Below are 15,316 nucleotides of genomic sequence, written 5' to 3'. Positions count from 1 at the left end.
TCTCCAGGTGATGCATTAATCATTGTTTTAGACTACTATTTGATAGGATATCATCTCCTTATTTCACTCATTGTTTCACTCGCTGTTCTCATGTAGTAACATGTTTTCAACATTCCCATCAAGTGCAGTCTTTAGAGTGGAAAGTCATGTCTACAATGAGTTTGAATCTGTGTTCCATAATACTTCTCCAGCCTATCACACGCATTTTCTGCCAGTTTCTGAAGTTTTATCATCCTACCCAATAGGCTTCAGGAAACTTATGTGTGAGATGAATGAGTCAGTGTAGAATCTGAGTTCAATATCTTTAGAAATGTTCCTAAGGAGGACATTGAAATGGGGATATGGCTACACAGCCCCTCCCTACTTCACTTGAAAAGCTACTATAGCCTAATTGTGGTTAAGGGTCTCTGTGGCCTGAGAGAGAAAATGGTCAGTGTTTAGAGGCTTATAGGAAGTCAGTCTCTTTTATCTGCATAGTGGAACTGTGAAATCAGATCTCCAGCACTGAAGAGCATGAATGGAACTAGTAGGGTCACAGCAAACCCCGTCGATTTATCTAGGACTTCTTTCTCATCAACTAAATGTGATGATAAGATTAACAAAAGAAGCAGGACATTACTAATTTTTCAGATGTTAGAGTTTTTCTGGTTCTAAATGAACAGGGTGTTGCTAATTTTATTTCTTTTTACTACCTTATTTTTCTATGTTTAGTCAAAACTAAATGAGTAGATTTTTAAAATTTCATATAAGAATGATTTTCTCATCAGTAACAGTTGAGAAAAAAATTATATGCAGTAACAGCCATCTAATATATTTGTCTATGAAAATGTTATTCAAAACAGTTTGTTATAGGTGACATATAAAAAGAGGGACTAGAAATGCGTTTTTTGATGTAACTGGTTAAATTCAAAAGCAAAGGTAGCTCTACTGTGACTATAAGGTCTCAGCTTAAAAGGTGGCTTTCCAGAGAGGCCTTTCCTGAGCTTCACATCTAAAACAGCACACTAATCTCCCCAACAGGCTATTTAGAATAGCTTCATTTCCTTCATTTATATTTCTATTAGATACTTCCATGTTTATATCTGTTAATTGTCTACCTCCCTTCCACTGGAATATGAATTCTAGACCTTGCTTTGTTATCCCCAGTGCATAGAATGCTGCACATAATAGGTGCACAACATTTGTTGAATGAATAAACCTATATTTGGAAACTAAATTGTTAATCCCTTACTTTAGGCTAGCTCACTAGTTGATGATTTTTAAAAATTTGTTCCATGGTTGGTTCTTTACTGTTGTTCAATTTGTCTGAACAGTACATCTTTCCCACTTCTCACTGTAGATTTATTTATTTGTGGATATAATTAAAGTTCTTTCTGATGATGCTGCATTAGAGTGGAGAACATTTATCAATCAGATGGCAGTGTTTTGTGTAAGGTGTATTATAATTAGTGTTTTGCCAATAAAATCGCAAAGCCTGTGGATTTATTGAAAGAAATAAGTTGGAGTGAATTTAAGTGTTTGTTGTTTTTAATTTTAATTACATTACTGACTTGTGTTTTCTTGAAGGGGAGACAAAGAGGCTGCCAGGACTTGTTCCTGACTTTGGGCAAGTATGTTGAAAAGAAAGACTGAGATGCATTTCTCTGGATACAACTTTAATATCAGCTGCCTGGGCTAGAAGTTGTGAGAGTAAGAGGAGTGAACCCTTGTTTCAGCTGAAGGTAAGCCACGCCAAGCCAAGCCAAGCATGGACTGCACATGAGGATCTCATTGGGATGCCTGTTAACTGGGGCTGGAGATGTGGTTAAGTCTGATGGGAAGTGGAAAACTCAGTGCCAGGTGCCCTGTGGGTGCTCTGTAAACGTGTTAATTTTAACAAGAATGCTGTGCCTCCTACCAGTACTTGATGGCTTCATTTTGCAATCCATACAAGGAAAGCAGGAATCACCACTGGAGCGAGTAGGTGTCCAGAAAAATCATTTCATTTCTCATGTTTTGTGGGACGGGGACTGAAGGGAACAGTGTGTTTCTTTGTGCCCTTGGAATTGCATGTCCTTATGTTTTGGCCTTGACATAATCATCAACCTTATTCTTTAACATGGACATGAGTTTTCAAAATATTCGTACATTTATTTATAAATGTGAGTTTTTTTTCTTACATTGCAAAACAAGTTTGGGACCAATAAAAGTTCTAGCTTATAAAATCCAAACTATTACTGGGGACAATAAGTTTTGCAAAAGTCAGGACAAAATGGCTTATCAATCATAGGTAAACAATTCAGGATTTGGTAATGATATTTTGATTTGTTTTGTGAAAGACTGATTTTTTGACAAGTCCAATATATTTAAAGTGCAAATATTAATAATTAACTAGCAAAGGTACTTATATTCCAAAAATTAAAAACATTTAGGAGACCATGTATCTGCCTGTGGTTTCAATAAATAGTCTTGAAAATATTTTGTCTTATAGTCACACATTTTATTACAAATTTATCTTTTTACCCAATAGAAAAGCAAATTTGGAATCTATTTACAAGTACTATATATTTACACATATACAGTTAATGAATTTAAAGAAAATAGGCAGACAAATGCAATATATATGGAAGAATATGCCACTGTACAGGGTTTATTACCATTATCATGGTCCTTAATGTTACTGAATCTTTACTATAGTAATAAATACAGTTCTATATTTACACATCTTATAAAACATCTCATAAATGTATTTTTTCAAATCCAAGTTAAAACATCTTATTAAAATAAACATGCTTATATAAAAATAAATCTACCTAACAGCCATTTGGTTTGGATGTATTGAAGCTAACATAGATTAATAAAAGGCAATAATTAATACTTTGACTTTTCTTATTTAATAACTTGCTTCTTAAAATACCTAACACAGTATTAATATGGAATAAGCAGAGAATTAATCTTGCTGACATCAAGTGGGTTATCCAGAGAGAACACAGCTAAAACCAAGGTAAATAAACAGAATAATATGTTACTGAGTCTCTTGAGTCCAAAGCGGTGTCAGATATTGGGTCTGCTAGATCTTTAGAGATACATGTGTAAGAAGCTTTATCAGTGGACTTAATTTATGTCATGTCCACATTTGATCAATATGCACATTGGTTTGAATCAACTGATAAAACCTTCTGCAAAAATTGTTTACTCATTAAAAAAAAAAATCCCAGGTTGCTTACCATCTTTTCCAGGTGTGTTCACTGCTAGCAGTGGAATTCCCTTCTGAGTTTTGGGCACCAAGGAGTTAAAAACAAATTAGACAAGACATATGTCACCTGTACATGATGGATTGCCTTAGTAACAATTTAAGAATTTCATCACATTTTCCTTTCAAAATATTTATTTTATTCCATGAGGGTGGAACCATCTAGTGCTGATATATAAAACCTGGTATCTCTAAAAAATGATCTCAATATGAGTGAGTTAACTTGGATGGACATTATCCATCCAAGAAATTGGTGCCTGGGAAGAATCCTTTCTGAGCAAAGGCAAAGGAGGACTCAAACATCTTCGTGTGGTCATTAGAATGAAATCCTATGGGTCACAGCCTCTACCTAGTAATGTAGTTCATTGAAAATACTTATTTTCCTAATTCCTCCAACCACATCTTAAGGAGTTTGTGAGTTTAAATAAACCTATTTGGAAAGCAAGTGTGTTCTCCCTCCCCCCAAATGATTACACTGGTGAGTTTAAAGAGAATGCAATTAAAATCACGGAGAATCCTCTCTAAAGAAAATTTCAATCTGCTTTTTTGATCTGGGCTCACCTAAATAGTGTGCTCGATCTATCCCTTAGCTGAACAAATTACACAAGCAGCATTTAGACTTATATTCACTCTCAAGTATCAATAGGTTTTCAGCCTTTTCTCACTGAGAGATTCTTCTTTTGGTTTTCAAACTGAGTTTCACCTCAGCTCTTCTTAGTTACTGTTCTGACATAATCAATCTCACATTTTTAGGTTCTCAACCTTTGAAAACATTTTCTTTCACATGTTAATTAGAGACATGGGACAAATGCTACAGAAGAAAGATGGCAGTGCTCAGTCACTGGATAAGCTGGTGATGGCACAGAACTGGGAGGCAGGTCGTAAGCAATGTCGGAGCTGGTGAAGGTTACCAAGGCTTGGGTTGAGTCACAGGACTGTTTTTCAACATCATCAGAGTTAACTGACATCAGGCTTGGGTGTTTTGATCTTGTCCAGAAATAGGTTTGCTTTCCCAGGCTCCCCAGATCCTCCTTAAAGTGAGGATTGAAGAGGATGTAGAGAAGGGGATTGAGACATGCAGGAAGTGGGACTATCACTAGAAGAATAAACTTAATTACTTCAGGACTGATAAATGTGAGGTTTAGTAAAGAGGAGAAGGACAAGAAAGCCACAGGGCAATAGAGGATGCAGTTGGTGAAGAGCAACAGGGCAATGTGCTTCACCATAGAGCAGTCCCAAATATTCTCCAGGTCTCCCTTGTCCAGATTGCAGTAGAGCTTGGTATAGGCAATGGTCATCATGAGGAAGCAGAGGGAATTGAGCAAGATGAGAGTGACCATGTAGCCTGTGGTGCTGGGCTCCCCAAAGGGCAAAGGTAGGCAGAGGGGGGAGGCGCCATACTCACTGCCACCCAGCAGGGGAACTGCAGCCATGGTCAAGGCCAGAAGGGCGCAGAGAAAAATGATTACCTTCAGGCTAGAAAAGGGAGCTTTTGTTTCAAATTTTGCAGAACATTTCACAGAGATCCCACGCTCCAGGGCTGCCAGAGTAAGCAGGAAAACAGATGATTCCGAAGCAAAAATGGACAAAAACCCAATGACTTGGCAACCCACCCCATTCTCCCACCAGGCACCATGTCGTGCAAAGCTGCCAAAAGTGAATGCATCCACGCCAGCCAACACAGCACTGGAGACTCCCATGAGCATGTTCACCACTGCGATGACCCCAATTAACAGTTTAATGGAGGAAATGTACAGAGGGGATCTGAAAACTGTTGAAGTCACCAAGGCATTACAACTAAGTGCCAGAACTGCTATGGTCCACACTCCAATTCTGATCAGCCAGCCATCAAGCAGGTGTTCACAGGGTTTGAAGGGGCCTAGAAGTCCAAGGAAGGAAAAGATTGAGTATCAAATTAGGGTTTACAACTTTTGCCAAATTACCCTTTTGTCTCTATATTGAGGATGCCAAGATATAGTGGTCAAAAACAGCCTAATAATAACATGCAGTGCCCATGTGCCTGTTCCACTTTCTCAAGCCGCTGTCACCCTGGATCTTCTGCAGCACTGGCTGGGTGAGTACAGCAGGTGCTCATGTTCCAGTGTATTGATGAAGAAATGAGAATGGGGAATTTCAATCACTTGATTAAAGTCCCTAAGATACAGCTGTGTTGGAGCCAGGTAAAAAGCCAGATCTCCTGGACTTTTCATTGTATAATTTTTCAGTATATTTCCATAAGTTTCCGTAGGCAGACAAGGATAATCCTAGGGAAATACTCCATAATATTATGAGCATAAATTTCATGAAAATCTCATCTTAGTTTTAGATTGAAATTTGAGGTTAGGGAGCAAGAAACAATCTATTCATTAAAAATAAAATATCAACTCTTTCTAGCTATCTTTTTTCGACTGGCTCATCCTGTTTCTTTTGAATGGGACAAATTATTAAGTAAATTCAGCTTCTCTTTCCTCCCCTTCCCCTTCCATTTCCCCTTCCCCTTCCCTTCCCTTTCCCTTCCCTTCCCCTTCTCCCTTCTCTTCTCTTCCCTTCCCCTTCCCCTTTACCTTCCTTTCCCTTCCCCTCCCCTTCTCCTTCCCTCTCCTCCCCTCTCCTTCCCTTCCCTCTTATCTGTACAAACTATTACTTGCTTTTACCAAACAGTAATTTATAAGAAAAACCTAAGCCACTTTCAGAAGTCAGTGATTACACAAAGCAAGATTATAAAATACTATTTCAGGGTAAATTGCTAATATTTTAAAAATTACATATGTCTGTAATATGACAACATACTTGATACTTTAGATTAAGTTAAATCAAAAGTCCTCCCACCTCGATCCTATTTGCAAGTGAAAAACAACTCCAGGGAATGAGTATTTGTATTTGACAGGCCACTATGGGGAGGGTTACCGATGAGCCGCAAAGCAGGCACAGATTTGACTTTTAAAGTATAGTTGCATTGTTTTTGTTGGACTCAGAATCAGTGGTGGATACTGCTGTTGAGGAAGTTTTGATGCCTTTCTCACCTGGGGATGGTGAACATTGCACTGAATGAAGGGCTTTCAGGTCTTCCTCAAAGTCAAGTAGGAAATCTTCAAGGTCACGTTCATCTGCAGGCACAAGAAGTTCTGGCATGATTAGTTCTGCCTCTCTTTTCAAGGGACCAAATCCCAGAGAGGGCAGTCCTGCGTTGTTCTGGAGACATGAACTGTCACAAATTGCTTGTGCTCTAGCTTTCTTGCAAGTCTGTTATAAAGTTGCCTTTGGATGTTCGACTCAAACTGCTATGACATACTATTCTAGTACAACTGGGGGTGAGGGAGAGTGACCCCAGACTCCGGGTGTAGTAACATCTGAACTCTCATATTCTACTCTTGTTCCCTGCAGCTAATGATGTTCCCACACTGCAGAGCTAAATTAGAGGAGGCTATGGGCCTCTTCATTCAGAGCAGGAACTGTTTTATCTAAATTTCTAAGACTGTAATAGCTATAGTGCAAATGTTCTAGGCTGTGTTCTCTGAACACCAGAGGGAGAATCAGGAACAGCAAGTTCCAGTCTTCCCTGGGGAAATCTGCATAACAGAGGACAAATCAAGTAACTACTTGGTGCTTGGTTTAGCTATCCATGAAAGAGGAGTTTTGTGATCTAACATACTTCCCCAACAATACAGATTTAACTGGCCTCATGTGGGATTTGGGGATCAATGTTTTTTAAAAGTTGCTATGAGATTCTAACATGTGGCCCAGGGTTGAGAGTCACTGCCCTAGAAACTAAACTACATGAATGACCATCTTTCTGTTGTTCATTGTGTACTTTCAAGGCCTAGAACAGTGCCTGGCACAAAGTAGGCTCTCTAATAAATTTTTGCTTGTGTTTTTATTTCTTGAGTGAACAAATGTAGTAGAAATTAGAGTGGGTGAGGCAGGAAGAGCAAAAACTGAAGCAAGAACAAGAACAAGACACATGGTGTGGCCTAAAACAAAAAAGGCAAGGACGAAGGCATCAGTTCCTCAAACAGATACACAGGCAGGAAAAACTGGTAAGGTTATCTGCAAACAGACTGAATCATACTTGCTTTGGAATCAACAGACCATTAAGGCCCAAAGGATGAGAAGCAGTCCCTCTGTTTAGTCTGTTTAGACTTTGTGCAAACTCGCAGGGTTGGCAGGGAAGGGAGGAGGTGGTGCCTGAAGCACCTCCTCATTACCACAGGTGTGGTGTGAGTGGCATTGTTGTCTGTTTAGGTAACGTCTTACTTCAAGAAAAGCTAAGCTTTACAGACATTATCTCATTTCACCTTCCGGACAGATACCCCTGGGTGGGGTAGGTGGGGGAATGATATAGAATTAGTTGGACAAAAAGTTGTATTCTTAAGCCCTTCTGCTGAAATATGAAGGAATCTAAAATGTTTATATCTTCCACTACTTCCAGGCCATATGAATAAAAATGGATTTTGTCTTCTGGAGAAAAATTTTCTGTAATACGTATAAAAAAGGCATCTTCAGAAATATGACCCTTTAAAAGTTGATGGAACCACCATGACAGTAATCACCCCTGAGTGATGACTGTATATGCTAAGGGGGAATGTAATTATGAATATAAATATAAATAATTCACCTACAGAACAGATAAATTTTAGAATGAATCCTGAGTGAGTTTCTCTTTTTCAGGGAGTTTTTAAAAAGTGGAATTTATTCACAATTGGCTGAGGTAATTACACAGGGACTTGTCTGAAGTTCAGATAATTTGTTCGATGATTGTTTTTTCTTTTTTTCGAGATAGTCTTGCTCTTTTCTCAGGCTGGAGTGCAGTGGTGCCATCTCAGCTTGGTTTGATTTGGAATCAACCTGCCTCCTGGGTTGAAGCAATTCTCATGCCTCGGGCTCCTAAGTACCTGGAATTACTGGCATGTGCCACCACACCCGGCTAATTTTTGTATTTTTAGTAGAGATAGGGTTTTACCATGTTGGCCAGGCTAGTCTCGAACTCCTGATCTCAAGTGATCCACCTGCCTCGGCCTCCCAAAGTGTTGGGATTGCAGACCATGGCTGGTCTGTTCTATGACTTCTTTAAGTTATAATTTCATCACCATGGCATAGCAAGTCCTACCTTGAACCTGAAACATTCCAGCATCTTTCTTGTGAAGGTCATCCATACTTCTGTTGTCACCTTTATTCCATTGATTAGAAATCTTGTAGGCATTCTCACACACTTCAAATGCACAGCACTGGTAAGCATAAGGCATTTCTATTACCCTTTAAATGAACAAAACCCAAACAAAAAACACTTAAAGAAATGGATAACTAAATATAGTGTTTGTTCATCTTCTTTCATCCAATGATTCTACCTTTGGATTTTAGCCTAAATAAATAATCCAAAATATAAGTTATGGGCATAAAGATGTTCATTACAGTCCTATTTATAAAAAAGTGAAGTTATTAAAAATGATCACTATGAAATGTTGATAATTCCTGAAGTTGAGTGATGCAACGTTTATTGCTCAAATGATGGAAAATTTCCAAAATAAAAAGGTTAAAAAATGACTGCTAGGAAAATTGTAGCAACATGAAAAAAGTGCTTATGGCAGAATAAGTGACTAAAATATGAAATATACTTCTATGCACATTTTGAGTCTAATAATTAAAAATGCACTGGAACAGAAGTAACTTAAAAATGCTGTTTGGGAGGGATTTTAAAGATTTTTGTTCTTGGATGCTTAACAGAGGCTGGGAAGGGTAGACTTGTGGGGAGGGAGGGATGGTTAATGGGTACAAAAAAATAGGAAGAATAAGTAACACCGACCATTCAGTAGCACAATAGGGTGACTGTAGTCAATAATACTTTAATTGGGCATTTTGAACTAAACAATGAAATCAGATTGTTTGTAATTCAAAGCATAAATGCTTGAGGAGTTGGATACCCCATTTTCCATGATATGCTTATTACACATTGCATGCCTGTATCAAACCATCTCATGGACCCCATAAATATATACACCAACTATGTAACCATAAAAAATAAAAACAATAAAAATTTCAAAAAAGATTTTTGTTCTCTCTTATACTTTCCCAATTCTCTTTTGGAGTTTTGTTACTTTCATGATTTTGAAAGTATATAAAAACTCTGTGGGTTAAAAAATACATAATTTTTCAAGATACCTCTTTGTCAATAATAAGCATCACAGGTTTTAAGCAGCATTACTTCCTCAAAAAATATTAATTTAGTATATTTTATTAGATACACACAAGCTAAATTAAAAATTGTAAACAAGAATAGAATAATGTTATAATGTTATTTGATTACATGTCCTAGTTTTTATTCATTCCATGGATCAATGGTTTTCAAACTCTTCCTATGAACTCTGTGATTCCGGGAGGCATCTTTGAGAAGGAAAGGAAATATGGTCAGGAGGACACATTTTCCCACTTCAGGGCTTGTCCTAACAATGCTTCAGGGTTAGGAAACTTGAGGGCATGAAATGCAATCTAAAACGGTCTCACGACTTCATAAATTTAGGAAACCAATATAATATGTCTATTATTTCACATGACAACAAATGTATCTTATTAGTTTTCATGACAAACTCACTTGAGTTCTGGAAAGTTTTCAGATGATATCAAGCTCTGTAAGGCACGATTTCCTGTTAATTTTAAGTGAGTTAAACCATGTAACCCAGTTACAGGAAAAGACGACAGGAGGTTGGATGATAGGTCCCTGCAAAACATCAAACAACAATTGGCTTTTAGTCTATGTTAGCATAAAACGTTTATGTTAAAAAAACAACAACCTAAAGATCATTAAATTACTCAATAAAAACTTCTAAGCAGGATCCTCACTCTTAATGGTAAAAGAAATCATTTTGGTTTAGCTCTTGATAACTTTTCTATTCATAGTCAGGATTGCAAGGGAGAAAAGGTTTTAATTGCATTAAAATTGTTCTATATTCAGGTTCATTTTGTCAGGTGGGGACATCTAAAATCAAGGGGAAGGTGCTATATTTAATTAGAAACATGATGCTGACTAGATGAGGAGTGAGTGGTAAAAAATTTGGGAGTGTATTTACTCCCCTTCTTCTCCTAATTTCTGTCTAACCAATTTCTTCTTTCTTTATTAGGTAAAAGATGGGGAAAGGCAAGAAGATGGGAAGTGGAAGGGGAAAAAGGGACAGGAAGATTGTTTATCAGTTGAAATGGCATAAGATAAAATGGAAGCCCTTCAGACCTGAATTGACATCTTATTACATTCCACCTGATTACTCAGTAAAAATAAAAAACTTCAGCTGAATAACGAGAACCAGTTGTCACCCAGATCTTCAATTATTCACTTAAGGGTCCACGTGGCACTGACGGAGCAGGAGAACTCTTCCCTGGCTCTGTCAAACTTTAGGCATGGAGAACACAGAGGGTAGGTAATCTGTGCATTTCTGGCTTTTCAATAAAACAAACTTTTAAAATTGACTAGATGGCCCCAAATTATTAAGAGATGTACCATAAACAGGTTATGGAATACTCACAGCTTTATTAGGGATGGCAAAGTGAAAAATGCATTGGAGTGAATAATAGCAATTTTGTTCCAAGCCAAATTCCTATTAAAAAAAAAAAAAGGCAAATTAGAGAAGTACATAGAATAAAGAGCATGTGAAGTTTTATCATATGTATTCAGCCTTCTACCAAAATTAATTTCCATTCAGATCAGAAACAATTAACTTATCGAAATGCACTTCAGATTAAGATATTAGTGGTACGAAATGACTAATGAGAGAACTTTAAATCAAGCTTGTTAAAACCAAAGAAACATCATTTAGGTGGATATATTGGTTTTTACTCTTGCTAAAAGGTTCACTTTAACATGGTTGTAAAATTTTATTAGGGCCTTTCTAAAATGAGTGCTTGTAGCAGTGTGGGAAGGGACAGAAATTTTTGAGTCTCTTCTGACAAGCAAGTAAGCTTTAAATTATAAAATGTCCTTGGATATATAATGAAACTCAAAAAAATTTGGGCACATCACTCATGTATGTTAGGCCTTGAGAGAAATACAAAGATGCTTTCACAGGAAGGATACTGACAAGTAAATTATTAACCAGAATATGAATAAAATAGTGGCCAACATATGTTAGAAATAAAATTATTTGATAATAAAGAAAACTACAGTTTATGGGGAAATAAAATTCACTTCCATGTACACGTAATGAACTGCAGATAATTAAGTAGGAATAAAACCTTTTGCAAAAACTTCTGTAGATAATTTATCAGGAATAAGAACTACATTTTAAAAAAGGAAGTATAAATTTAAGATTTTTTTTTTTAATGACTAACAAGGGTAACTAACATGTAGCCATTTGAGTTAGGAGAACTGAAAGTAAACAAAGTCAACTATTCTCAAGTGTTTATGATATTGGGCTCCAGGGTTACCTTAATACATGATATTCACAGAATATTTACATTCTCATTTTAAAGATTCCTTAGGGACCTGTCCTTCTTTCCTGGAGGAAACTGGAAGTCTTTTCTTTGATCCGAGAACAGAAGAAAATTGCAGTTAACAAGGGGAGGAAACGTATGGAAGGTAGAAAAGCTATAAATGGAGGCTGGGCTTCGGGTAATTGAGTGAGAAGACTGTCTTCTGTTGAGCTGCTCAAGAAATACGTGTCACTGAGGTGAGCAAGTAATACCATCTGTCAGAGTCTTTTTGGCAGCTTCAAGTAGATCATGGTGCCCTGGGAGAGCTTCACAGAGCAGAATATCTGGAATGTAGGCCAAGTCCTGCCATGGTGCTTAGAGTGATTTGACTGGGGTTTAAGTAAATATGTGAGAATTTATATGTTCAAAAGACCTGTAATTCCTTTTCAATTCATGAGTCTATGTGCTGGAATCCTCCCAGCAGCCCCACAGGAGTCATTTTCTGCTTTCCTGCCCTGCTCTGTGCCTGGGGCTGATCCTGCAGGCTGCATCCCCAAAGCTCCCTAATGGCCTCAGTTGTATTCTCAGGAGAAGCCCCAGGAGGAAAGGGAGGTCAGGGCACACATGGTCTTCTCTTCCCTGTTTTGGAACCATATCTCTCATGACAGCTATAGACCTTCTCAACTGCTGCAACACATCTCCATACTTAAGCTCTTTCTGTGTCCTGGAAACATCATTTCCTCCCTGTGACTCTAGCCCCTGATATTACTGGTTTCTGCACACCCATCCTTTGCTTGTTCCCTGCCAACACCTATGTAAGTGTCTTTTTGTTTGACCCATCTTTTTTAAAACTTTAATTTTAAGTTCCAGGATATATGTGCAGGACATGCTGGTTTGTTACATAGGTAAACACATGCCATGGTAGATTTGCTGCACCTATCAACCCATCACCTAGGTATTAAACCCTGCATGCATTAGCTATTTATCCTTATGCTCTCCCTCCCTCTGCCATCCTGATATGCACTGGTGTGTGCTGTCCCACTCCCTGTGTCCATGTGTTCTTACTGTTCAGCTCCTACTTACAAGTGAGAACATATAGTGTTTGGTTTTCTGTTCCTGTGTTAGTTTGCTGAGAATAACGGCTTCCAGCTCTACTCTCCAGTCTATTATTGATGGGCATTTGGGTTGATGCCATGTCTTTGCTATTGTGAATAGTGGTGCAATGAACATACATGTGCATGTGCATGTATCTTTATAACAGAATGATACATATATGCGTGTGCACACACACAGATATATATATATATCTGTATATTTGAGATGGAGTCTTGCTCTGTTGCCTAGGCTGGAGGGCAATGGCATGATCTCGGCTCACTGCAACCATTGCCTCCCAGGTTCAAGTGATTCTCCTGCCTCTGCCTCCTGAGTAGCTGGGATTACTGGTGCCCACCACCAGGCCCAGCTAATTTTTTTGTATTTTTAGCAGAGACAGTATTACATCATGTTTGCCACATTGGTCTCAAACTCCTGACCTCAAGTGATCCACCTGCTTCAGCTTCCGAAAGTGCTGGGATTATAGGTGTGAGCCATTGCACCTGGCAGAATGATTTATATTTTTGGGGGTATATGTTCAGTAATGGGATTCCTGGGTCAAATGGTATTTCTGCATTTCAACCATCTTAAATGATTTCTGTTTCTTGCTAGAACACTCAAGGTCTATATACTTATTTTTATAATAATAATAAGGTTGCATAGTTACAATGTGCCAGGTATAGTTATGAGGGTTTTTTTTTTAATATACAGACTTTAATCTCATAACCCTCACCACAACCCTAAGAGGTAGGTATTATTATCTTCAATTTACTCATGAGGAAATGAAGATACTATGTGGTAAGTCACTTGAGTAATAAATTACAGAGTAATCTCAGGAGCTGCGATTCAAACCCAGGCACACGGACTTCACAGTCCCTGATTTAGTGCTCAGAACATGTTTAAATTCTTAAGTAAATAATGAAAAAGCCACTGCACTAGACCCTGGACTGGAAATTTTACTGAAATTTGAATTTATGGAAACCTGGAAAAGTTCTTATTGTTTTCAGGTATGGCATAGTCTACCTGATGACAGTGCTGAGCATTAAGTTCTGTCGTAGAGAATGTGCAAAGTGCATCAGAGTGAAGTGGGCTCAAAGACAAAAGATCTTGTTCTTGTGAAATGGCAGGGGGACAAGTCACGGGTGGGGAGGAAGCCCATAGGCAATGGGAATAGGAGAAAGAGGGGGCTCATGTGTCAGGTACCTGGGAGTGTGTGAGGGAGAGATGACACTATCAGGAGGTTGGAATCAGATTTTGAAGAGCTGTGCAGGGAAGTTTGGTCTTGATCTTGAAGACAACAGGGGAATAATCAGAAAGTTTTTAAAGCAGGAAAATAACAGGATTCAATTTTTATTTAAGAAAGAATAAGATGAATGGGTAGACAGATGCCAGAAGGACTGGTTGGGAGGATGATGATGATCCAAACGTGTCATTAATGGGCCTGCAATAGAGGAGTGGAGAGGATGAATTGGAGTTGGCACAGTTTGGTGAGTGACCAAATGTGAGGTCACAGGGGAAGGAGGAATTCAAGGGAATTCAGACATTTATTCTTCAAAGCCTGTGTCACATTCTTTTGGTATCTTTAGATATCAGCCTTTTAATATAGAACTGACTTTTGGAGTAGCCAGAAATCAAATCAGGTGAATAAGACAGGTAATAAAATTATTTTCCTCTTATACTTATAATTTTTTTTAAAGCAAAAGCACAACACAAGTAGATTTCAACCAAAAATAAGGGAAGGGGCAATACAATGAAATTCAGAACAAGGTGTTATTAAGGTAAACTTTTGGGAGAAAGTGACTCTTAAAAGTAAAGTTAAAGTTTTTGAGGAATAGTACTATTTTACCAAAAGTATAACTCTTAAGTACAAAACACAACTTTAGAAGTCAGCAAAAGAAAGATTTTTAACAAATGTACTATAGTTTAAATGTTACCTATCATCACCATTCATCAAAATCATGTTGAAATTCAGTTTCAATATAGAAAAGTTTTAACTGTTGTTTCATAAAATAATGTGCTGGTAAGTTTAAAAATAATTTAATATATAACATTTCAATCATAAAATGGAATTAAACACAAGTATTTATAAATTTTAGTTGCCTGAGCAACAGAAGTGTTTCCTAGAACAGCCGTGTTCAAACCTTAGTGCACTTGTTAAAATGCAGATTCCCAGTCCCCACTCTAGAGATTCTAACTCATGAGGCAGATAAAGTTCTGGAGTGTGTATTTTTCACTCCCCTCCAGGTGATTATTAAGCACTTTGAGACACACAGTGAAAACCTTTGCTTAACCAGGAAAAAAGCAGGCAGATAGAACAACGTGATCATCCCATCTTCGCATGTAAAATATTTCCTGTCAATTCCAGTTGTGGACAGAAAACACAGTAGGCTAGTCAACAGCTTAGCCTCCTTCCTCTTCATTATAACCTTCTGCCTGCTGACTGGTAAAGGGCATAATTGCAAATTTGCTACTTTTAGATTGATTCCTGGAAATTACCAGAAGCAAAATACTTGCTGTTTCATAGCAAATACATGCACAAAAGTCCAACCAGAATAGTACACAATGAAAAGAAAATATTAGGGGCAGGCCCCAAAGAGA

At 37.8% G+C, this 15,316-nt stretch overlaps 1 protein-coding gene and 1 long non-coding RNA gene across 2 annotated transcripts in view; one reads left to right on the top strand and one right to left on the bottom strand.

Moving 5' to 3' along the window:
- Positions 1-889: 889 nt before the first annotated feature.
- Positions 890-15,292, top strand: LOC118144266 (uncharacterized). Its single transcript, XR_004728898.3, has 3 exons — positions 890-1,721; positions 10,345-10,634; positions 11,687-15,292. It is a non-coding gene; the product is annotated as an uncharacterized LOC118144266 (long non-coding RNA).
- The window catches only part of LGR5 (leucine rich repeat containing G protein-coupled receptor 5), a 143,745-nt gene continuing 130,886 nt past the window's right edge, over positions 2,458-15,316 (bottom strand). The window contains exons 14-18 of the mRNA XM_002807128.7: positions 10,744-10,815; positions 9,819-9,944; positions 8,340-8,485; positions 6,256-6,339; positions 2,458-5,111 (exon numbers count right to left, since the gene is read on the bottom strand). Of these exons, the coding sequence (XP_002807174.4) occupies positions 4,024-5,111; positions 6,256-6,339; positions 8,340-8,485; positions 9,819-9,944; positions 10,744-10,815 (1,516 nt within the window). The 3' untranslated portion in view covers positions 2,458-4,023. The remainder of the gene's footprint in view (positions 5,112-6,255; positions 6,340-8,339; positions 8,486-9,818; positions 9,945-10,743; positions 10,816-15,316) is intronic.

Source organism: Callithrix jacchus, chromosome 9, assembly GCF_049354715.1.
Source record: "Callithrix jacchus isolate 240 chromosome 9, calJac240_pri, whole genome shotgun sequence".
Taxonomy (NCBI): domain Eukaryota; kingdom Metazoa; phylum Chordata; class Mammalia; order Primates; family Cebidae; genus Callithrix; species Callithrix jacchus.
Note: the sequence above shows the minus strand (reverse complement) of the source record. Positions and strands in the feature narration are given on the sequence as shown.